Raw genomic sequence first — 22,025 nt, forward strand, 5'->3', positions numbered from 1 at the left:
CATACACCAATAATCCATCTGCTCAAATAATTCATACCTCAGCTCAGTTCTTTACTGCAACTTGCTTCACTTTCTCTGTTTGCTCTTCTCATCATCTTCTATGCTTTCATTAGAGTAGGATATAATCTGCTACTTTAAACAGTCACATCTCTGAATGGACACAAGCCGCTACACAACCCCGTGAGAGATAAGAAGTAGTTCCAACTAGATGTTCAGGCTGTGTTTGTAAATTGAATAAATTGTGAGAATTCATCCTTGTGTAAATGACAGTAGTGTCTGTGAGGAGGATTTGTGTATATCAGATAATTCATAATAGTCTCACAAAACAAGTTGTGTCTGTGCTCCTTGTGCAAGATATATGCATGAAGTGCAAAGCATTATGTCTCATTTGGAATCTTTTTTCTCTCGGAAAATATAAAGTCATTTCAATAATTAGTAAAAGAATATGTGGACATCAGTTTTCATCACTTTACCAAATTTTGTATTGTGTAATTATATTATGTTCTTTATTGTTAGATGTCTGATTTTCAAAATGAATCAACAACTGTTTGGTCCAAAATGTTAGCCAATCTTTCTGGCTACAATTTCAACCAGAAAATACAGTTTTAACAGATCACTATTTGGTTATTTAATCCCACCGTTCTAGTGGATTTGTCCATAAAGTTGTATGAAAATACAATTTTTTTTGTTTTTTTAAATCATAAACATTATTTTGCAGCCCAATTGATGAGTTTATAAGAGGACACGGAATGCACATTGTAGTCACAAAAAAAGAAAAATATATAATAGGTGACACTGACAGCTGTATAAGATTTTTAATTATAGACTTTTATTGAGATGCTACTAACTTCACTGGCACTGTGACCATTTGAGCTCTCAGATTCTGATAAGCTTCAACAGTGTGTGCCTTGTTTCTTCCCCTACAGGGCACTCTACAGAAGTTTGTGGATGACCTCTTTGAGACAATATTCAGCACGGCGCACCGTGGGAGTGCACTGCCACTGGCCATTAAATACATGTTCGATTTCCTGGATGAGCAGGCGGACAAGCACAGTATTCATGACCCTCATGTTCGACACACGTGGAAAAGCAACTGGTGAGTAGTTCAGAGCAATCAAATATCTTAGGAGTGGTCAAGATCACAAGATTTTTCTGGTGCAGCTGTTATTCTAAAGTAATACCTGAGAAACGGGAGGGATTAGAGGGGGGACAGTCAACAGACAACGGGATAGGTATAATTAGAAAATTAATAATACCTAATCCGTCGTCTGTCGACTTTCAAACCTGCCACTCCCCGCCCCTCCTCACCTCGCTTACTTGTGCCGTCCGCGGCTGGATATAGTGACTTTCTAATCCACAGTAAAGACTACTCTTCAGTAGCTTTGTTATGCCTTCTAAAGTTAAATTATTTGTAACGATGGAAGAACCCATTGGACAAACATTTCCATTGAATCCAACATTTTTTTTTATTTTAGCCACTCCATTCCTCACCTATTGAAAATTAATATTAACAATCAGGCACTGACTTAAACATTCATTTCCTCCATCAATAGATGGGCCTGTGCTCCCTAGAGTTTTTCTTTATGCTTTTGTTTTTATTTCAATATATTTTCATTGACCATTTTCACTGATACTTACATTTGTAAGCCACCAATAATAAAGCAATTGCAATCACAACAGCTCAGTATTCACTTGTTTGAAATCCCAGTATTCCGTGCTAAATCAAAATCCCCTCCCCCCATGAGTGTATCGCAGGCTGCATTCATTGGATGTAATCGTGGATATACCAGAGATCTCTTAATGGCCATTCAGTCTGCTCTTCTTCTCCTCACGTTGTGGCCTCCCTTCCACGGCTTACGCATCCATCTCACTTAGTTCCTCACTCTACATCTCCGTGCAGTGTGTGCCATCAAGGAGATTCCCGTGCCTGTGAACTGTGGGGTCACCCATCTTTCTCCATATTCTGCAATGCCATCTGCAGCGATGCCCAGACCTCAAGGTCCTCCTGCAGTTTATCATTCCTTCTGCTACCCTTCATGTGACCTCCCTTCCACAGCTTACTCATCAATCCTACTCAGTTCCCCAACTCTACATTGCCATGCAGTGTGTGCCATCAGGAGACTCCTGTGCCTGTGAACTGTGGGGTCACACATCTTCCTCCGTATCCTGAAATGCCATCAGCAGCGATGCCCAGACCTCAAGGTCCTCCTGCAGTTTATCATTCCGCCTGCTACCCTTCCACCCACTCTACTGTGTCCCTGTACCACAACTTAACCGAGGGAGTTCTGTGACCTGAGATTTTCTTCAAAATGAAATACCTTTTCAGTCAGTGGCTGATTTTGCACCTGCATCATCATTTCTTGCAAACATCAGCAGCCCTTGTTAATGAGATATAATTATCTTACACCACCACTCTTTGATTAGTCATCTGGCAATCACATGTAAACGTCCTCAGCGACTATGGGTCCCACATTCTGTTCTCATTCACTTATTATCAGAAAAGTGTATCATGCACGCATAGATATAGATTCCATAAATTTCTTAAGCATTTCTTTGGTTCACAGCAACACTGCAACCCAGATCTTTATTGAACACTTAAGGTTATCAATACATCAAAATCTAAGGTCAATTAGTTTGAGGTGATCACCTTCACGCTGTTTCTGAATCTGCCACATTGCATATTAATGGGGGGGTGTAATGCAACTTCTCTGAAAAAACATGGAGAATCCATAATCTGAAGAAAGTTCATTGAATCCGCTTGCAAGAACATAACACTAAACTTGTCAATTATAGCTCAGGTAACAAAAGTATTGTAGTCACTTCTTATGGCGCAAGCTCGAAGGTCAAATTGGAAGCTGTTGGAGTAGGCTGATGTGTGATGTAAGCAATGGGTAAAGTGATATTGTTGAGCATATATTGATGGTGTGACAAGCACCAGTCATGACGTTCTAATCCAGTTCATTTACATAGGACTCAAGTGTACCTAGTGCATCTGATTGCGGAGCATTCGCTTCAATAGACAGGTGCTTAACTCTCATATTGGCTGTAACAGCCTCTTGTAAAGGTGTATGATTCATGTATATTCATTGATAAATTCATGAATATTCAGAGGTCACCTGTGATGGACATTGGTAATCAGTAGAGCAGAGCATGTGCCTCAGTATTTAGTCCCAAAGGATTAATTTTGGGTTGTGAGGTGCTCATTTAGAGCTGCGAATAAAGGTTGAAAGTTCAGCAGTAGAACTGCTTATAAAATATAATTTTACTCCATAACAAACCCCGCAATCTCCAAAAAGGATATGGTAATATTGTTACTGCCTGTTACTTGTGATTATTTTCCTCCTGAAAATCTAATCCTTGGGTGGTAAAATTACCACATCTGACTCTTGTTGGTGAATGTCCCACTCATACATAAATGAGGGTCCTAAGTGTACCTCCAGTGTAAGAAATAGACACTAATAGAGTCTTCTATTTGTGGAAGAAAGATGCACGGTCCCTGCCATCCAGTGACCACTCTCAAGAAGAGGCTTTCACCTTGTCCACATCTGGGTCCAATCCAGTAGAACATAATTGCAGTATTTCCCCACTACTGGTCATAATATGTCCATGTGTTGAACAGAACTCAAAAATCGTTTATTTCTCACTAGTGTTATGTACAAGAGAGCACTTTAAACAATGTGATTATATGAGTGTCGGTCAACATAGTAGATTAAATTCCCACTTCTGTCAGTTTCAAAATAAAGCTGACCTCATTCCTCCATTTTATAAATGTCCATGTTTCCCCATTTCGAAGGAGCATATGTTGAGCTTTTAAACTACCAAGCTTTCTGTGCATTGTCCACATAAGACTGTGTGTAATGTAGGCTGACCAAATTGAGGGCTTGAATCACATATTCTGCAGCTGTCAAGAGGATCAGGTGCTATTCATATGAGGGTTAGCAGAATGGCTACCTTTAGTTGTCATTGTGATGGCAATTCGTGTTCCCTCACCAGCCCCCATGTCATGGGTTGTCAACACCGAAGCCTGTCATTATGTAAATCATTTTTCATGTCTTACCGCACAGTGCATAGACGCATGTGTGTTTCTATGGAAGCACCTTCTGAACTTTTACAGCAGGGCTGTAGGTTGTGAGCTCAGCAGAGGTGCATGGGCGTCATTTTCAGATTGCCAGACATAGGAAAAAAACAGAGACATTTTGCTATGCAATATGCTCTTGAGCCCCAGAAAGGAGCAACTGCTCATGGGAGGACTGGCTTGAAATTGCACCAGTTGCAAATTGCAACTGTGACAATGAGGCCAGATCACCCCAGGTGTTACCTAGCAAGACACCTTTAAGAATCCCAGGTCCCAGATAGCCCAAACATGATCTTAGAAAGTAGGTGCAGGTTCTTAGTGGATTGGGAGCCTGTTAGGTACAAATGCTAAAACCCTAACTAATTTTGCTTATATTTATTTATTTTTATTTAGAGTGTTCTATAAAGCGCGCACTTGACCCAAGGGTATCGGAGCTCTGTACATAGGGTTGAATGAACAAAATTATAGGTATAGACAGGTACATCCATAGTAAAGAGCCACAATAGGCCGTTGTACCAGATATCACATTACACGACTGTCATTCCATTAATCCAGATTTATCTGGCATCTTCATGGTGAAACTCCCTTCCCTCTGTACTGATTTTTTGAAACGTTGGAGACGAGCAACCTCGGATTCAGACGTCAGGCTGAGAAAGCTATAGGTGCAAGGATCTGAATATATACTGCTTGGAGGGTTGGTTGATCCCTGGCACTCTGTTTACTCAACTGTACAGCGAGGGACAGGTGGTCTCTTAAATGCTGGCCCTAGGCACAGGATTAGGGAAAAAATGCACAATCAGTGCATAGTTGGCAACACAGGGGACAGGATTTGTTACTCGAAAAGTAAATGGGACTGGTTTGATAGAAAAGAACAAAAGCAAGATTTACAAAGAGAAAAAGGCGTGGTGAAGAAATGGAGCTTAAATGTAAAGGCCTGGAAAATGAGAAGGAGGACTAAGGCAAAGAAATTGAGAGATGTTACAGGGAAAGGGGATACCAAAAGAGAAATACACAAGGGAAAAGAACACAGAGGAGTAAAAGAGAAACACAGGATCTGTGGAAGGAGAGGGAGTGTGGAGAGGTTAGTAGAGAAAACACAAAGAAGTGATAGAAAGTAGAAAGGGAGGGGAAACAGCTGTGGAGTCAATACATAAAGTCTGACAAGAAGAATAAGTAACTGAAGACGGTGTCCGGGTAAGGAAAGAAATGAGAGGTGCTGAATGAAGAAGGTGGAGGGGTTGCAGTAAGAAGGATAAAGAGTGGAGGAAAGACTGATGGAGGATGGAAGGAAGCCGACTGAGAATAATAATAATTCGATTTTTATATACCCTTTGCTTCTTCACTTTCACTGGTTCAAGCACTCTAAATAATACAGTTCTACTGCCTATTTTAGTGATGTTCAGATAGATCAGATAAAACTTTATTTTGGCGGTGAGGCACAGCCATAAAAGCATATTACAAACATAAAATACATTATTAAAAACACATCTCATGATCACCTTAATAAAGCAAATTTTATAGCAGCAAATAAAATAATAGAAGAATCATTAAAAACACAATCAGAGTCAAACAAATTAAGGGAAAATCCCTCCACGGGGCACAGTGCCCCACAGTCCTCCTATAAACAGATCAAGCAGGCAGGATCAATCTGTTAAAACAGCATCTGTTTTCTCCTAGCAATATTACCCTTTAAGAAGGAACAAATAAAAATACAAAGTGTGGAAGACATTAACCCTTGCAAATAAAGCAGGGCCTTAGTGCATCACCTAATACCACAGGCTCGAATTAAAGGTATTAAAAACCTTTTGGGGAGTACCAGATATAATTGACGAAAAAGGTAAAATGAAGAAAACTCTGGGGCGAAGACTCATCACAACGACAGATTAACTGAGTCAAACTGGCCCAAAGAAAACCTCAGAAGCCACCTGACGATTCCAAGTCTAAATCTGGTTAAAATAAGTCTGCCTCAGGTGGCATCCACTCAAGATATATATATGGCTCCATATTGGGGGTAGCCTGCAGAGGCCCATACTCCCTGAGTATTTGGCTAATTGCTCAACCTCTCCAAGCCACATTCTCCTTGCAGGAAATGCTTTTTTTTACCCAGGTAGTTTCAGCCTTAATACTAACAGAGGGGGAAGAAAAGAGCTCTGGTCTCACCAGAATAGTCAAGTCCTGCTTAACATAATGTACCAGGGTATGGCCAGGCATTCATCGCAGGCTAGACAGTCAGACATCACCTTCCTATTAAAACTTGTGTGAAAATTTGCCTATATACTGCACTATAACACCAGAGGGGCCAGTTTAACACCACACTTAACATACTCAACCCCAACTCCTGGTGGACAATGTATGTGGCACAAGATACGTTGCAAGACCCCATTTTCTTCCGTCTGAAGGACGGTGGTGTTCGAAAACCCCCAAATGGCAGCCCCATAGGTAGGAATCAGTAAACATTTGCTCCTAAAGACTTCAAGAAGAGGGGCCACAGTTTTTTTTGCCGCTGCATAAGGTTAGGTTGTAAATATAGTCCGCAGCATTGGAAATCCTTTGGGAGGTTTTATGTTTGCAGGGGCCCAGGCTACCCCTAGCATCAAAAACCACACTCAAATAGGAAAAGTTCTGTGTAGGAAGACCAGGATGGCCCTGCAGAAAAAAAACTCTTTATCTTCATGGATTTGGGGCCACAAAACATAGTAAAAGATTTGGAACGATTAGTAGCTAGCCCTAAAGTTTCCATCAAGTTAACAATCCTCAAAGAGTAACACTGGAGCTTTTTTTTTACTGACACATGGTACATCAGCATTCCAGGTAGAAAGCACATCCTCAAGGCCGTTAATGTATAATAAGAATAAATGCGGGGCCAATACACACTCTTGGCAAACACCCTTCTATAGTTGGAAGCCGCTGGTACTTTACCGAGCATGGCCGAATCTTACAGATGCTGAAAGTTCAAAATGCAGGGCCCACATGAATTGGACGAGCCCATGCCCTCCAGCAAGGTCCACAATTTAGATCTTAGCACGCTGTTGAAGGTGCTAGACAGGTTCAAAAAGGCTAGGCAAAGGAAGACATGCTTTGTTATGGTAAATTTGCTAATAAGTAACTGCAGATTTAAGCATTGCTCCACAGTGCCCAGCCCCTCCAGGAACCCATACTGTACCTCCAACAGAATGTTCCTCTCCCTGACCCGTGACAACAAGCGCTCCAACACCACCCTCCCTGTAATTTTGACAGCAGAATCCAATAGGGACTTTAGGTGATAACAACAACTAGGAGACTGCTAATCACCCTTTTAAAAATAGGCACAATAGTGGCAGTGTGCCGTGAGCTGGGGAGGCCAGTGGTAGTAAAAGCATTGAAACAATAACATAATAGTGGGGCCCATTATTCTGGGACTGATTTGTAAATGTCCATAGGGACCCAATCTGGCCCAGGAGCCTTATTAGATGGAGACTTCATAATGGTATCCCAGATCTCTTCCAACGAAAAGCTAATATTATTTGACAATTCCACTGCTACCTCTGGGCCTATTTGAGACAAGTCGGAGCGATATAAAGCACTAAAATGAGCCACCCAAGACCCTGAGCTAATGCTGGTAACAACAGCATCAACACTTGAGCCCAGAGAGCCAAGGTCCTTGACCACCTTCCAGAAAGTTGTGGCATTCTTCAACCTGCAAGATACACCATTTCAATGTCTTCTTTCTCCTACTCTGTGATCATTTATACTCAGATCTGACCTCGTGGATCTTCTAGCCATATCTAGGAGTCTCATTCAAAGCCCTAAGTAGATTTGAGGGGGCTTCCTACGGTAAAAATCAAAACCCCCGGCCCCTGTGATATTAGGTCTTGTTGGCTCCAAAATAACATTTCTAATGGGCAGCCCTACACGGGCAAAACAATTATCCCCATCCCACAAATCAACCATGGGGTTTAAACAATCCAAAAGTGGATCCAGATGGTTGGCACATCAGTTGTTCATCAACGCACCCAAAAACTGCATGTTTCTAAACCAATCAAAGCCCCTGAGACTTAACTGTTAAAGATGAGGCAAGGCTATCCCTGGCCATGCTTGCCCCTTTAAAGATAGTAAAACCCCACCTCAAACGATTACTGTAGCTCAATACTGTTGCAATGGTACCACCTGCCTAAACCCTCACCATAAGGGCTCAGGATTCAAAGATATAACCAATAGATTTATAGTCCCCCCTGACATTAGACAGTTAAGCAGATGCAACCTCATCACGAGCATTAAGCAGATCAAATATATTAACCATATTTAAAAGAGCCTTCGTTTTCATGTCCCCCCTGCTGGGGTACCCCTTGGACATACCTTTTTTTAATGTGATAGACTCATTAGACTGAGGCTAATCAATAAATTTAACATTAAAATCACCTACCACCACAGTATGAAACCCTGAGGTCAAATAAGCTAGTTCAAAATCCTAGCCCAAGATAAAACTACACAATATATTTATGTTAGTACATGCCTCCAAGCCAAAAGACCTATTACAGAAGTTAACATAAACAATGTTAATAAAACTGGGCCATATTAGAAGGAGGGCTTTGACAACGGGACTTCCAGTGCAGATCAAATACATTTTACGCCTCAGAGTAGTATATGCAATTAGTCAACCCTTAGGTGTTCAGGAAGGAGTCGTCGCTGGGACCACAAAGGCAACAAACCTATTCAAACTAATAGTTTCTGTGACCCAAGTCTCTTGTAAGAATATCAAATCATATTGTAAGATTAGGGCAACCCAGTCATCATCATGCTTCTTGTTGGATAACCCGACAATGTTCCAGCAGAGCATTTTCAACTGATGAATAAAATCCCCAAGAGGCTTCTGGATAGAGGCATCATTGACATCATTATTGATGGGCACAGAGCTGACGTACAATGAAATTACAAGACCTCCGACTATAATGGAGCTGCTACCTGCACAAGAGATGTAAATGGGGGCAATAGGCTGGCCCGATTAAGACTCAGATCCTGAATCACGAGATGCCTGACCATGCCATAATCACCATCCATAAGGGCACAAGCGGTCTCATAAGTACCATTCCGTAGTCATTCCACATCCATCAAGCTTCCCAGTAGCCCAAACCGATTCTGAACTGATACCAAAAAAATACAGATGACGTGTTTAGGACTCTGGACATCCCCTAAGCTGACTAATTTAAGAAATGAGTTAAACATGGGCCTGTAGAAATATTCATGGGGTAAAAGCTTCATTTTACTGGTTTTATGCCGACCCTGTGAGAAGGCGCCAACAGATTCCCAGCAACTCTTATGTTGACCATCAAAACTTTATTAAAGAGCACCTCTCAACACCCAATATCGTCATGCAGCCAGTGTGTTGATTTATGGGTTAAATCCATTTTTGATTCTTCAACTCCTGATCAAAGGGTTGGTACATCAGCAAGCAAAATGACATAGGGGCAGGCTGCAGGCGCCAAATCACACCGTGAGGTAGAAGCAGGGAATGCTCCACTCGTTATCTCTGTAAAATACTAGCTGGAATTGTACCAAAAGCAAATGGGCCCTCATTTCCATCATCAAGGTCAAGAGGGTGTGTTCACAGTCACCACCTCAGAAGAGGGACAATCCTGCTGTGTGTTAAATGTGGCAATATTGGCAGACATGGGAACTAGTCTGTTATCATTGGGGTCTGCTTAAAAATGGAGCTAGAGAGTTTTGCCTCAAAGGACTGCAAGCGGTCTAATACATCTTTCAATTTGACATCCAGGGTAGATTCACTCATCTTACCCAGGGCATCTGCCAAATCCTTGATGTTAAATACACAGGATCCAGTACTGGTTACTAGATTGTTCTCCCTAAGGCCCATTTGACACCTGGTGTTACATGACTTCCTGGCAGTGCCCTTTTGTACTTAAAACTAGGTGGTTTTGCTGGCTAAAAGGAAGCTGTGATTGGGGAAGGGGTACTTACAAGGGGCAGGTCTGTGGTTTATGAGGCCTGCATATGACGTGTACACCCAACACTGCTGGTCTCAAAAGAGCACACATCTAACTGGAGGAAATAGGTTGAGAGGCATGAAGATTGTCAGAGTTGTCACCAACAAGGCAAAGCCTTCTTTCAACATTCAGAATTTCTTTATTAAGTTCGTCCATGACCTTTTAAATATAACCATCTACTATGTTGGTCTTTCTCTTAGCATCTTTAGCCATTGAATAAAACTTCAGTTTAAACATCCTCCTGTAAGATATAACACACCTTGTGTGGCTGGAAGTACTTCAAGATCTCACTTCACCTTGCAATCAATATTAATCTACTAGAGTAGTTTTCAAAACGCCCCTCATTGGAAGGGGAGGACAAAGTTATAAATATATTTGGATTAGACGGGAGAATAAACTAAAAAGATGCTTACCCCTCAACCAGGTGAAGTTAGAGGGGTGGCCCAGCCTAGACTTACCCAGCTGCAGACAGGCACAGGCGGGCCTGCCCTTGGCCCGGGCACACCCACACACGTCGCACACTGTGGGAGTCTCCTGGTGCTTTAATGCATCAGGAGCTAAGCCCCTCCTCCTTCAGTGATGCAGGTGCTGGACGACAAAGTCCCACCCCAGTCAAGCACCAAATAGGCAAGCCAGTGAACGATGCGGGCTAGAGCTGCCCGGTAAATCTATATTAGTGATGTTCAATTACCAACATTAAACAGATGAGGGCCTAAGTCAACCATGTCAGAATTTCAGTTTAGAAGGAGTAGGTAACGTCTGTATGCATGGAGATTTATATAGTGAAATAAGCTACTAAGCAACTGAGGACATTAAGACTCAGAAGTGAAAGGTTGAAGTAAAGGTAGTAAAAGGACTGATGGGAAGAGGATGAAGGAAGAGAAAAAGATGAGGGGAAATAAAAGAGGGAGAAGGCCTCATGGGAGGAGGATGAAGAGAGGCAGACTTGCCTCAACTTATTTTTTAGCATGCTTGTTAAGATTCATCATTTTCTCCTGCCTTTATTTTGTAGGCCCATGTCGCCAGATCACTGTTCAGTGGGTTAGTGAGGGGTACTCATCAGCAGAAGAAACCCTAATAGAGTGCCTATGGTGCCTCCGCATAGAAATGGGCATTGGGAAGGAAAGAGCTGAGGCAACTGAAAGAGAAGTGCTGATGGCATATAGGCGGCAATAAAAATCGATTCGTACCTCCTTAGTTTATGTTTTGCTGTTATTATGTTTATGCTTTGTTAGAAATGGGGGTCTCTAATTGACAGAGGTATGTACCTTTGTCCAAATAGAGACCCTTGCTTCTAGTCAGAGTAAGGGGGATACACACTTTATATAATCTCTTCTCACCCCCTTGGTAGCTTGGCAGGAGCAGACAGGCTCATCCGAAAGGCAGTGTGTAAAGTATTTGTATTCAAAACACACAGTAACACAGTGATAATAGCACAAATGGACATCACACTAGTTTAGAAAAAGAAAGTACCTTTATCTAAACCAAACTGGACCAAAATGACAAAAAATCATCATACAGGTAGTAAAATACGACTTTAGAACAGTTATTTCAAAAATAGAACTTGTAGCAAACAAATTGCTCCACCTGCGAAGATTACTATGTCGTGACACGCAATGACCCTACCACAAAGCGTGCAGGTTTGGGCTTGGAGTCACAAGGACTCTCAAAAAACACTACCTTGGGACGAAGTCTTTGGATGATGCACGGCGTTGTGGATATGAGGCGTTGGTGCAGAGGTTGAGGCCGGCTCCCTGGCTGCCATGGAGGAGGTGAGGCATCGTGTCCACAAGAAGGCGATGTGTCGAGTCCAGGGGAAATCGGTTGCGTTGGCGGTGAGGCGTTACTTCCGGTGTGGCAATGCTGAGTCCAAATCTTCTGGAGTCACACTTGGTGGTTATTGGCTCTGCGATAACAGGATGCAGGCGCTGAAGGTGACGGCGTCAGTGCGAGCGCTGGTGTCAGGAAGGCCGATAACTTTAGGCATCAGCAGGTGTTGAAGGGCAACGGAGCTGTAGTGCAGGTGGGGCTGTGTGTTGTGCCTTTTACAAACGGTGTCCCTGGCCTCGCTACAGATCGCAACGTAATGGCGGTGTTGACGGTGTCAGAGATTGTTTTTCTTGCTTCCTTTAGGTGTCTTCCAGCTCCCAACAGCAAGAACAGCTTCCAGAGGCCCAAAACTAGAACAAGCACCTCGTGGCAGGTCAGAACTCCCGGCAATGGATTTCAGGGGAGTTGGTGGTGAAGTATTTGTGTCCCTGAGACTTCAGAACAGGAGGCCAGCACACGCAAGTCGTTGAAGATTCTTCTCAGAAAGTTCTCCTCAGAGGCTCAGGCTCTTAGATTTTCTACAGCACGTCGTGTAAAGGGAGTCTCCCTGAGCTCTGCTCAGTTCTTCTCAAGTTTCTTCAGGATTTCTTGCTTTTAGGATGTCTTCCTCTAAGAAATCATTATTCAGGCCTTGTGAATCTTGTGGTAAGCTCCGGCTTTTCTCAGAAGATCCCCACAAGAAATGCATCTACTGCCTGTATCCGGATCATCAAGTGAAGGACTGCAAGATATGCAGGACCTTCCCTCAAAAGGCCCTCAGGGATAGAGGGGGCTGCTTACTTCTGTGGCTACAGAAGCTTAAGGACCCGGACAATCCCGTTTCTGAGGTAGGCAGTATTGCCTCTGTGTCATCTGTGGCCTCTAGGAAGAGAGCTGCTAAGGAGGTTGTATCTTCTCCTGGGTCCAAGGTTGTGAAGAAACAGCAACCTTCTAAGGGGTCAGAGAGGCTTTCCACTTCTAAGGCTACTCCTCCTCCTCCTGTCAAGAGAAAACCTTTGCCTTCCATGCCCCCGAGCAGATCGGTCAAAATTTTGCTTCCTAAACCAACTTCTGAGAATATTCTTCCTCAGAAGAAGACCCCGTCGTCGACGACGCCGTTGATGACCCCTTCGTCGACGAAGATCTCTGTCGACACAACTTCCACATCGACAGTAACTTTTTCATCACCTAAATCTGAAATGATCATTTCGTCTGCATCATCCCCGTTGACGCTGGTCTACATCTCAGTGAAACCAATATTGTTGATGAAAGAAACTACATCTACTCCTATCGTCGGCACACCGTCGACGACCAAGACCAAGAAGATCTCGTCGATGACGGCTTCATCATCGACAGCCTCGTCGCCGGCCACTCCATCGTCGTCGATGACCTCCTCATCGTCGACAAGCTCGTCGACGAGAACTACACCGTCGACGGCCAAATCGTCGACTAAGACTACATCGTCGGCGAAGTCCTCCTCCTCGTCGAAGGCAATTTTATCGACGACCAAGCCTTTCTCAGTGTTATCATCTTCAGGACTTATTCCTTTGTCGACGGGCCCGTCGACGACTCTTCTGTCGACGCAAAAATTGTCAACATATACAGAAATACAAGTTTGGTCACCATCTACAGCTTTAACTTCTACACCGTCTAGGACGAAGCCTTCTTTGCTGCAGAGACGTGGTTCTGTGTTAGAACCTTTATCTACATTGCGTCTTTCTCCACATAACGTACCTCTACAGGTTCCTGACACATTACTGGACTCAGAAGACAGTGAGGAAGATTCTGATGTGGATGATAGGTTTGGAACAGCTACAAGTCCTTCAGAACTGCTCATTAAGTACCAAGAGGATGATCAGGATAATCAACCTTCGCCCGAACATTTGGCGTCACCTGCTGCTAGTATCCCGACAGCTCAAATGCCTATAGCCTTGTTAACCAATCTTCAGCATATGCCGAATGATTATTACAGTCGTTTTCCGCCATCTGAATCAGCGGACTCCGTGCCTCCTTCACCAGTGGCGCAGGCTTCCACATCAAAATTCAGGTCTCCAGTGATTTCTCATCATTCTGCAGAAGCACACTCATCAGAGGATGAAGAGATAGAGGAAGGTGAATTAGATGAGAGGTCTTTGTTGTCGGAGTGGGATGAATATCAAATCCAGACACATTCTCCTCCGCCTCTGGTTCCTGCAGATTCACCTCCAGTGGACATTGGAGGCTTTCACCTTGTTATGGAGAGAGCAACCCAAAGTTTCCTTATTCCTATGGAAACTAAGAAAGAGGAATGCTTCCTCTATGACTTTAAAGACCAGCCAAGAAAACGGGTGCAGATGATTCCAATTATAGAATTTATATGGAAAAAGGGACTAAAGGTGATGTTGAATCATGCATCTATTCCTCCAGTCTTGCCTCGTCTAGACAAAAAATATAAAGCGCCTGACAAGTCTCCAGCTTGCCTTATAGGACACCCAAAGGCAGATTCCATGATCGTGCAAGTTGCCCAAAGACGGGCTAGAAATCCATCATCCCCAATCACAGCCCCACCTGACAGAGACGGCAGGCGACTGGACTCAATTGGAAAGTGAGTCTCTACGATGGCGGCAACAATGGTCCGAGCGGCCAATTCTGTAGCCATTCTGGGTCGATACGACCGACAGATGTGGTCGGATATCTCACCGTACATCGACATGATTCCGGAGCCTTCGAAATCTGAAGCTTTGAAGATACTGCAAGAGGGAGAACGGATCTCGGCAGAGATCATCGACTTTGCAGTGGATGTGGCTTCCACTGGTTTCAGGCAGCTGGCGGGGGCGGCTGTCCTACGCCGACAAGGCTGGTTGAAGGCTACTTCATTTCTCCGGGAGGTGCAAGCTAAGATCCTGGTCATGCCCTTCAATGGGGAGGATTTGTTTGGCCCACATGTAGAAGAAGCCTTGCAAACCATTAAAAAGGGCACAGAAACAGCCAGATCTCTTGGCACCTTGCAGTTTCGGAAGCCGCCCTTTCGGGGTGTGAGAGGACGTGGATGGTCCTCTAATCGAGGAAGTTATAGTCAGCAATCTTCCTACAGATCTTATCAAGGAAATCATCGCTACCAATCGCAACGTTACCGCTCTTATGGCCAGCGCAACACATCCTATTCCCATAATAAAAAGAAACCTTCCTACAGCGGAAAGGATTCCAATAAAGTGCAATGAGTATCATCACCTGCCACCGCTACTGCCACAGTCCCATGTAAAGGTTGGAGGAAGAATCTCAACATTTTATTCAAACTGGTCCTCAATAACATCGGACAGATGTGTCCTAGACATCATAGCCAGGGGCCATGCTCTCGAATCCGAACAGTTTCCTCCAAATTTCCCTCCGAAAGGCCCTCCTCCGGCTCATCTCGAGGAGTTGTTTTCCTAGATAAATTTGATGTTGCAAAAAGGAGCGATCAAAAAAGTCCCTCAAGGGCAGAGAGGAACAGGATTCTATTCAAGGTTCTTTCTAATAAAGAAGAAATCCTGGGAATGGCGTCCAATTCTAGACCTTCGTTCCCTCAACAAGTATCTAAAGAAACTGTCATTTCGGATGTTATCCCTTCAGGAAATACTTCATCTTCTGTCGGCAGGGGATTACATGGCCATCCTGGACCTTCAAGATGCGTACTTCCACATTCCCATTTTACCCGGTCACAGAAGGTTCCGGGGTTTCAGAGTGGCTGGCAGGGATTTTCAGTTCAAAGTCCTTCCCTTTGGGCTGCGATCGGCACCCAGAGTGTTTACGAAGGTCCTAGCTCCAGTAGCAGTGCACCTTCGGCTGGAGGGGATTTAAATATTTCCTTACCTGGATGATTGCCTTATCAAGGCAAATTCTTTCTCAGACACAAACACCCATGTCCAAAGATGTCTGTCTCTCTTCCAATCGCTGGGTCTTTCTATCAATCTCGGCAAGTCGCATCTTGTTTCTTCACAAAGGCAGACGTTCTTAGGAGAAACCTTAGACACACAACTGGTTCAAGCTTTCGTATCGGACGAAAGGCAAAAGAGAATCCAAACTTTGGCTCACATGTTACTATCAAGAAGGTCAGTTTCAGTCCAACAGTTCAAATCCTTTCTAGGAATGGTCTCTTCTTGCATCCCGTTGATACCAAATTGCGGCCTCAGAATGAGGCCCCTTCAAGAGGAACTCAACCTACAATGGTTACAGGTCTCCGGTTCATTCAAAGATCTCATTCAAATCACTCCTCGGATGCGGGAGGCTTTTCTCTGGTGGATCCAAGAAAGAAATCTAAAGAAATGGTGTGCGTTCCTTCAAGAGACGCCGAATTACACTATCACCACAGACGCATCCCTCGAGGGTTGGGGAGCTCATCTTCAAGGGCTGAAGGTCAGCGGAAAATGGAGCCCTCAACAAAATACATGGCACATCAATCTGCTAGAGCTAAGAGCCATCTTCTTAGCCCTCAAGTCCTTTTGTACAATCATTCTAGGGGCCACAGTATTGGTTCGCATGGACAATACTACAATTATGCTTACTTAAACAAACAGGGAGGAACAAGGTCGGTTCTTCTATCTCACGAAGCCCAAGAAATCTGGGCCCTGGGCGATACAATACAGGATCAATCTCTTAGCAGTTCACGTGCCGGGAGTTTCAAATGTTCTGGCGGACACCCTCAGCAGGTCAACGGTGTCCACCCATGAATGGGAATTGCATCAGGCAACGGTGGATCGAATCTTCCAGCAGTGGGGTCATCCCGATCTGGACCTCTTTGCGACCAAGAAGAACAGCAAATGCCTATTCTTTGCAAGCTTGCTTCCCCACAAGGACTCTTAGGGGAATGCATTTTAGATCAACTAGTCTTAAATATATGCTTACGCCTTTCCTCTGATACCGTTGTTTCCCAGAGTTCTCTGGAAGATGAAGAAAGAACCTTGTCGCTTAATTCTCATCTCTCCCAGATGGCCTCGCCAATTTTGGTTCACCAAACTTCTTCTCCTGTCAGAGTGCAAGCCAATTCAATTTCGACCAATACCAAATCTCCACTCCATTCAGAAGGGTCAAATTTGCCATCCGGATCCTGCTTCTCTAAAATTAGCAGCTTGGCGCCTGAGCACCTTGAATTCGCTCATCTAAATATTTCTGCGGATTGTAAGGAGGTACTGGCTAACGCGCGAGCACCTGCTACAATAAAGACATACAGACTTAAAGGGAAAAGATTCTGCATGTGGTGTCAATCTGCTGGGGTTCACCCGTTTCACGCAGCGCTGGAACAGATATTACCTTTCTTCTTGCACTTAGCGAGATCAGGCCTGTCTTATGCAACGTTAAAGGCCTTTTTGCAGCCATTTCAAGGTATCGACAGGATGGATCCAACTCTCTTTATTCATCAAGAATAATACAACAGTTTTTTAAAGGACTATTCCGAATGTTTCCTCCTGTACGTCGTCCGCCTCCATCATGGCATCTTTAATGTGGTATTAGCGCAGCTCATGCGCCACCCATTTGAACCAATTCACAAGGTGGATTTTAAATTTCTAACCTGGAAGGTTTCTCTGTTGCTAGCATTGACTTCATCTAGAAGAGTTAGCGATGTTCAAGCTTTCACCGTCAATTCACCTTTCTTGCAATTTGCGTCCAATTCTGTGATACTACGTACAAACCCAAAATTTATGCAGAAAGTGCCTTCGGATTTTCACCTGAACAAACCAGTCATCTTAAAGAATTTTTTTCCTAATCCGCAATCCCCTACGGAGAGGGCATTGCATACCCTTGACATCAGATGATGTCTAAAATTCTATGTACAAAGGACCTCTACCATTCGCAAATCCGATCAACTGTTTGTTATCTACGGGAAGATATGGCAAGGACAAGCAGTGTCTAAACAGACCATAGCTAGATGGATTTCTGCCGCTATTGACTTTTGCCATCTGCAAGCTGGAAGACCTTTGCAGAGTACTCCAAGAGCACACTCTACAAGGGCGGTTTCCTCATCGACTGCGCTCTTCGCTGGTGTCCCTCTTCAGAAGATCTGTAGAGCAGCAACTTGGTCCAGCAGACATACTTTCACCAAGAATTACTGTTTGGAAGCTGCCAGCGATGCTGATTCTTCAGTGGGGCAAGCGGTTCTCTGTAATCTTTTCAGATAATGTGAGCCTCTGTTTTCCCTCCTCCTCCTTACTGCTTTTCAGAAGCTTATTATTTTGCCTATGTTCAGTACATTTTCAGGTAATTGCAAATTTTTACATATGTTTATGCATTTAGCATTTCTATTATGTGATTGCAAATGCTTGCTATAAGCAGATAGTATTGCAAATAGCGTCTTCCAAGCATTATTGGGGTACTGCTATCTACTCTGATTCAGGCATGTGATTCATTGAAAGACACCCCAATACTGGAGAAGAACAATAGTTACTTACCTGTAGTCTGTGGTTCTCCAGTATTGGTGTCTTTCATAGATTCACATGCAACCCGCCCACCTCCCCTCAGAGGATACCTTATGCTCTTATCTCCTTATTACACTCTTGTGCGAGAAAATCTGAGAGCCTGAGCTTCTGAGGAGAACTTTCTGGTGGGTGCTGTCGCCTGATTGGCTGCAGTTTGGGCTATGTATAATGACTATGATTGTCATGCATGTGGAACTTTTTTCTTGGTAGCTTGGGCTACTTTACTTCCTGGTTTCTTGTTACCAAGGTTTTTGGTTGTTATAGGCATATTTATTGCTTTTTTTATATACCGTGGGACTCCCACTCCGACGACAGGGAATGATTCAGGCATGTGAATCTATGAAAGACACCAATACTGGAGAACCACAGATTACAGGTAAGTAACTATTGTTCTTCTCTGGGATTTAAGGTGCAATACTTATTCTACATTTAGTCTTTGTTCTCTTTGTGGCAAGGGTCTCTGAGCCCAGTCCAAACCAGTACTGCCCTCTCTGGTCACACTTCACTACAGGAGGTGGAGACAGCATTGTACAGAGGAGACACTGCCTATTCAGGTATAAGTGAAACTCCTCCCACCACTCTAAATACAGCCAAGGTCTATTCAGCTCAGAGTCACCCAGGAAAGACAGGACACACCTCAAACACCCCCCAGCCCCTCGTTGGCTGTCTATAGTGAATGCACATCCCCAGCCCTTTCACTCCAAAACCAGACAGTCAATAACAAACAGCAGAGGTACACAGAATGGTTTAAATAGGAAAAAGCCTACTTTCTAAAAGTGCAAAAGAAGCAATTGATGGATGGAATGCTGGACAATGCAAACATTCACCCCCAGTCACAAGGATCTGGGTTAAATCCATCATTCTTTTTCTCATCACACCACCCCAGTTTGGACCCAGCCATATGCAAATCAGTCTTGAGCCTGTTCCTTGTGGGAACAGTCCAGCCCGAACTGCCAAGCAAGGTCCTCCCTGGACTGGAAACAAGCATCCTGGGACCGGTTGCAGGGCATCAACCTACATCAGCCAGGCTAGCTTGAATCCAGTGGTGTAATGATCACGGGACCCATGTGTGGGTATACCCTTCCCACTTAGAGCGACATATGCAAAAGAAACAATTGATGGAAGGAATGCTGGACAATGCAAACATTCACCCCAAGTCACAAGGATCTGGGATAAATCCAACATTCTTTTGCTCACCACACTACCCCAGTTTGGACCCAGCCATATGCAAATCAGTCTTGATCCTGTGCCTTGTGGGAACAGTCCAGCCCGAACTGCCAAGCAAGGTCCTCCCTGGACCGGAAACAAGCATCCTGGGACCGGTTGCAGGGCATCAACCTACATCAGCCAGGCTAGCTTGAATCCAGTGGTGTAATGATCACGGGACCCACGTGTGGGTATACCCTTCCCACTTAGAGCGACATATGCAAAAGAAACAATTGATGGAAGGAATGCTGGACAATGCAAACATTCACCCCAAGTCACAAGGATCTGGGATAAATCCAACATTCTTTTGCTCACCACACTACCCCAGTTTGGACCCAGCCATATGCAAATCAGTCTTGATCCTGTGCCTTGTGGGAACAGTCCAGCCCGAACTGCCAAGCAAGGTCCTCCCTGGACCGGAAACAAGCATCCTGGGACCGGTTGCAGGGTATCAACCTACATCAGCCAGGCTAGCTTGAATCCAGTGGTGTAATGATCACGGGACCCACGTGTGGGTATACCCTTCCCACTTAGAGCGACATATGCAAAAGAAACAATTGATGGAAGGAATGCTGGACAATGTAAACATTCACCCCAAGTCACAAGGATCTGGGATAAATCCATCATTCTTTTGCTCACCACACTACCCCAGTTTGGACCCAGCCATATGCAAATTAGTCTTGATCCTGTGCCTTGTGGGAACAGTCCAGCCCGAACTGCCAAGCCAGGTCCTCCCTGGACTGGAAACAAGCATCCTGGGACCGGTTTCAAGGCATCACCCTTCTTCAGCCAAGCTAGCTTGAATCCAGTGGTTTTGTGAGCATGGGGCCCACGTCTGGGCTTACCCTTCCCACTTGGGGGACATATGAAAAATAATCAATTGATGGAAGGAATGGTGGACAATGCAAACATTCACCCCCAGTCACAAGGATCTGGGTTAAATCCATTGTTCTTTTCACACCACCCCAGTTTGGACCCAGTCATATGCAAATCAGTTATGACCCTGTTCCTTGTGGGGCTGTGCCACTGGATTCAAGCTATCCTGGCTGATGAGGGGTGAAACCCTGAAACCGGTCCTAGGATGGTTGTTTCCAGTCCAGGGAAGACCTGGCTTGGCTGTTCGGGCTGGACTGTTCCCATGAGGCACAGTGTCAAGACTGATTTGCATACGGCCAGGTCTAAACTGGGGTGGCATGGTGAGCAAAAGAATGATGGATTTAACCCAGATCTCTTGACTAGGGGTGAATGTTTTGATTTGTTCTGCATTCCGTCCATCAATTATGTGTCTTTTACTTTCAAAAAGTGGCGTTTTCAAACAAACAATTTAAAAACCATCTCCCTAAAAAGATGTGTTATTAAATTTAGTAGTGAAAAACGGAATGCACAGTATTTCACTATTAGAACATGTCACCCAGACCAGTACATGTCCTACTTTTCTCAGACACTGCACCCTGCCCATGGAGGTAACTTGGGCCTACCTTACGGGTATCTTACATGTATAAAAAGGGAAGGTTAGGGCCTGGCAAGTGGGTACCCTTGCCAGGTCGACAAAGCAGTAAAAACTGTGCTTAAGACACTGCAGTGGTTGGTCTGAGATAACTTTGAAAGGCTACTTGTGTGGGTGGCACAATCAGTGCTGCAGGTACAGTAGTAGCATTTCATATACAGGCCCTGGCACAATTAGTGCACTTTACTAGTGACTTACCAGTAAATAAAATATGCCAATCATGGATAACCAATTTTAATTTGTACAGGGAGCACTTGCACTTTGACCATGATAAGCAGTAGCAAAGTGCCTAAAGCACCTATGCCAGCAAAAACGAAATCCAGTACAGTATCAAAAATACAGGAGGTAGAGGTAAAAAGTCAGGGGAAACCACACCAAGGATGCCAAGTATAACACACTTATTAAAGATTCTTTAAAAAAAGAAAACTTTTGCAGTGTCATTACTAGTGATGTTAGGGTCAATGAGCATTCAGTGTCACTCCGCATGATGTCACCAGGGTCAAAGGGCATATGATATCACTTCCTGTGACACCATCAGGGTCAAAGGCAGCATGATATTACTTCCACTACCCCTGTGCTTTTGGTAAATTGACCTTCTTGCGGAGGAGAGAAAGTTGACCTTGGTGCTGCTCTTGCTGTTCCTGTCCCGAGAATACAGAGACGCCATGAGTGACCCAGGGTCTTGGTCAAACATGATCCGCTCTCACGGTACACTGTGCCCAAAAGGTGGTGCACTCTGCCAGAAGCTCTATATCTGCTCATTCGCTTACTGAAAGAGGGAGTCGACGAGTGAGTAAGACAGTGGAAATAAAGAGAAACTGGCGATGAGAAAGATGTGGGAAAAGGAGGACAGTGAAGAGAAAGAAAAGACGGGAAGAGGAGGGTGCGGAATGGCACCCTTTTAGAAATAGTTGTCGTATCACTCGAACCCACATCTCTCCCTGCATCCGTTTGGGATCAGAACTAGACTGGCAATGCTGAAGGAGTTTATGAATTGACTTGGAGTTCATTTAATC

At 44.2% G+C, this 22,025-nt stretch overlaps 1 protein-coding gene across 1 annotated transcript in view; it reads left to right on the forward strand.

Annotated features, from left to right (window-relative positions):
• The window catches only part of PLXNA4 (plexin A4), a 1,023,024-nt gene that overhangs the window by 943,266 nt on the left and 57,733 nt on the right, over positions 1 to 22,025 (forward strand). The window contains exon 29 of the mRNA XM_086918924.1: positions 927 to 1,096. Coding sequence (XP_086775050.1) covers positions 927 to 1,096 — 170 coding nt within the window. The remainder of the gene's footprint in view (positions 1 to 926; positions 1,097 to 22,025) is intronic.

The sequence above is a fragment of the Lissotriton vulgaris genome, chromosome 1_1 (assembly GCF_964263255.1).
Source record: "Lissotriton vulgaris chromosome 1_1, aLisVul1.2, whole genome shotgun sequence".
NCBI lineage: Eukaryota > Metazoa > Chordata > Amphibia > Caudata > Salamandridae > Lissotriton > Lissotriton vulgaris.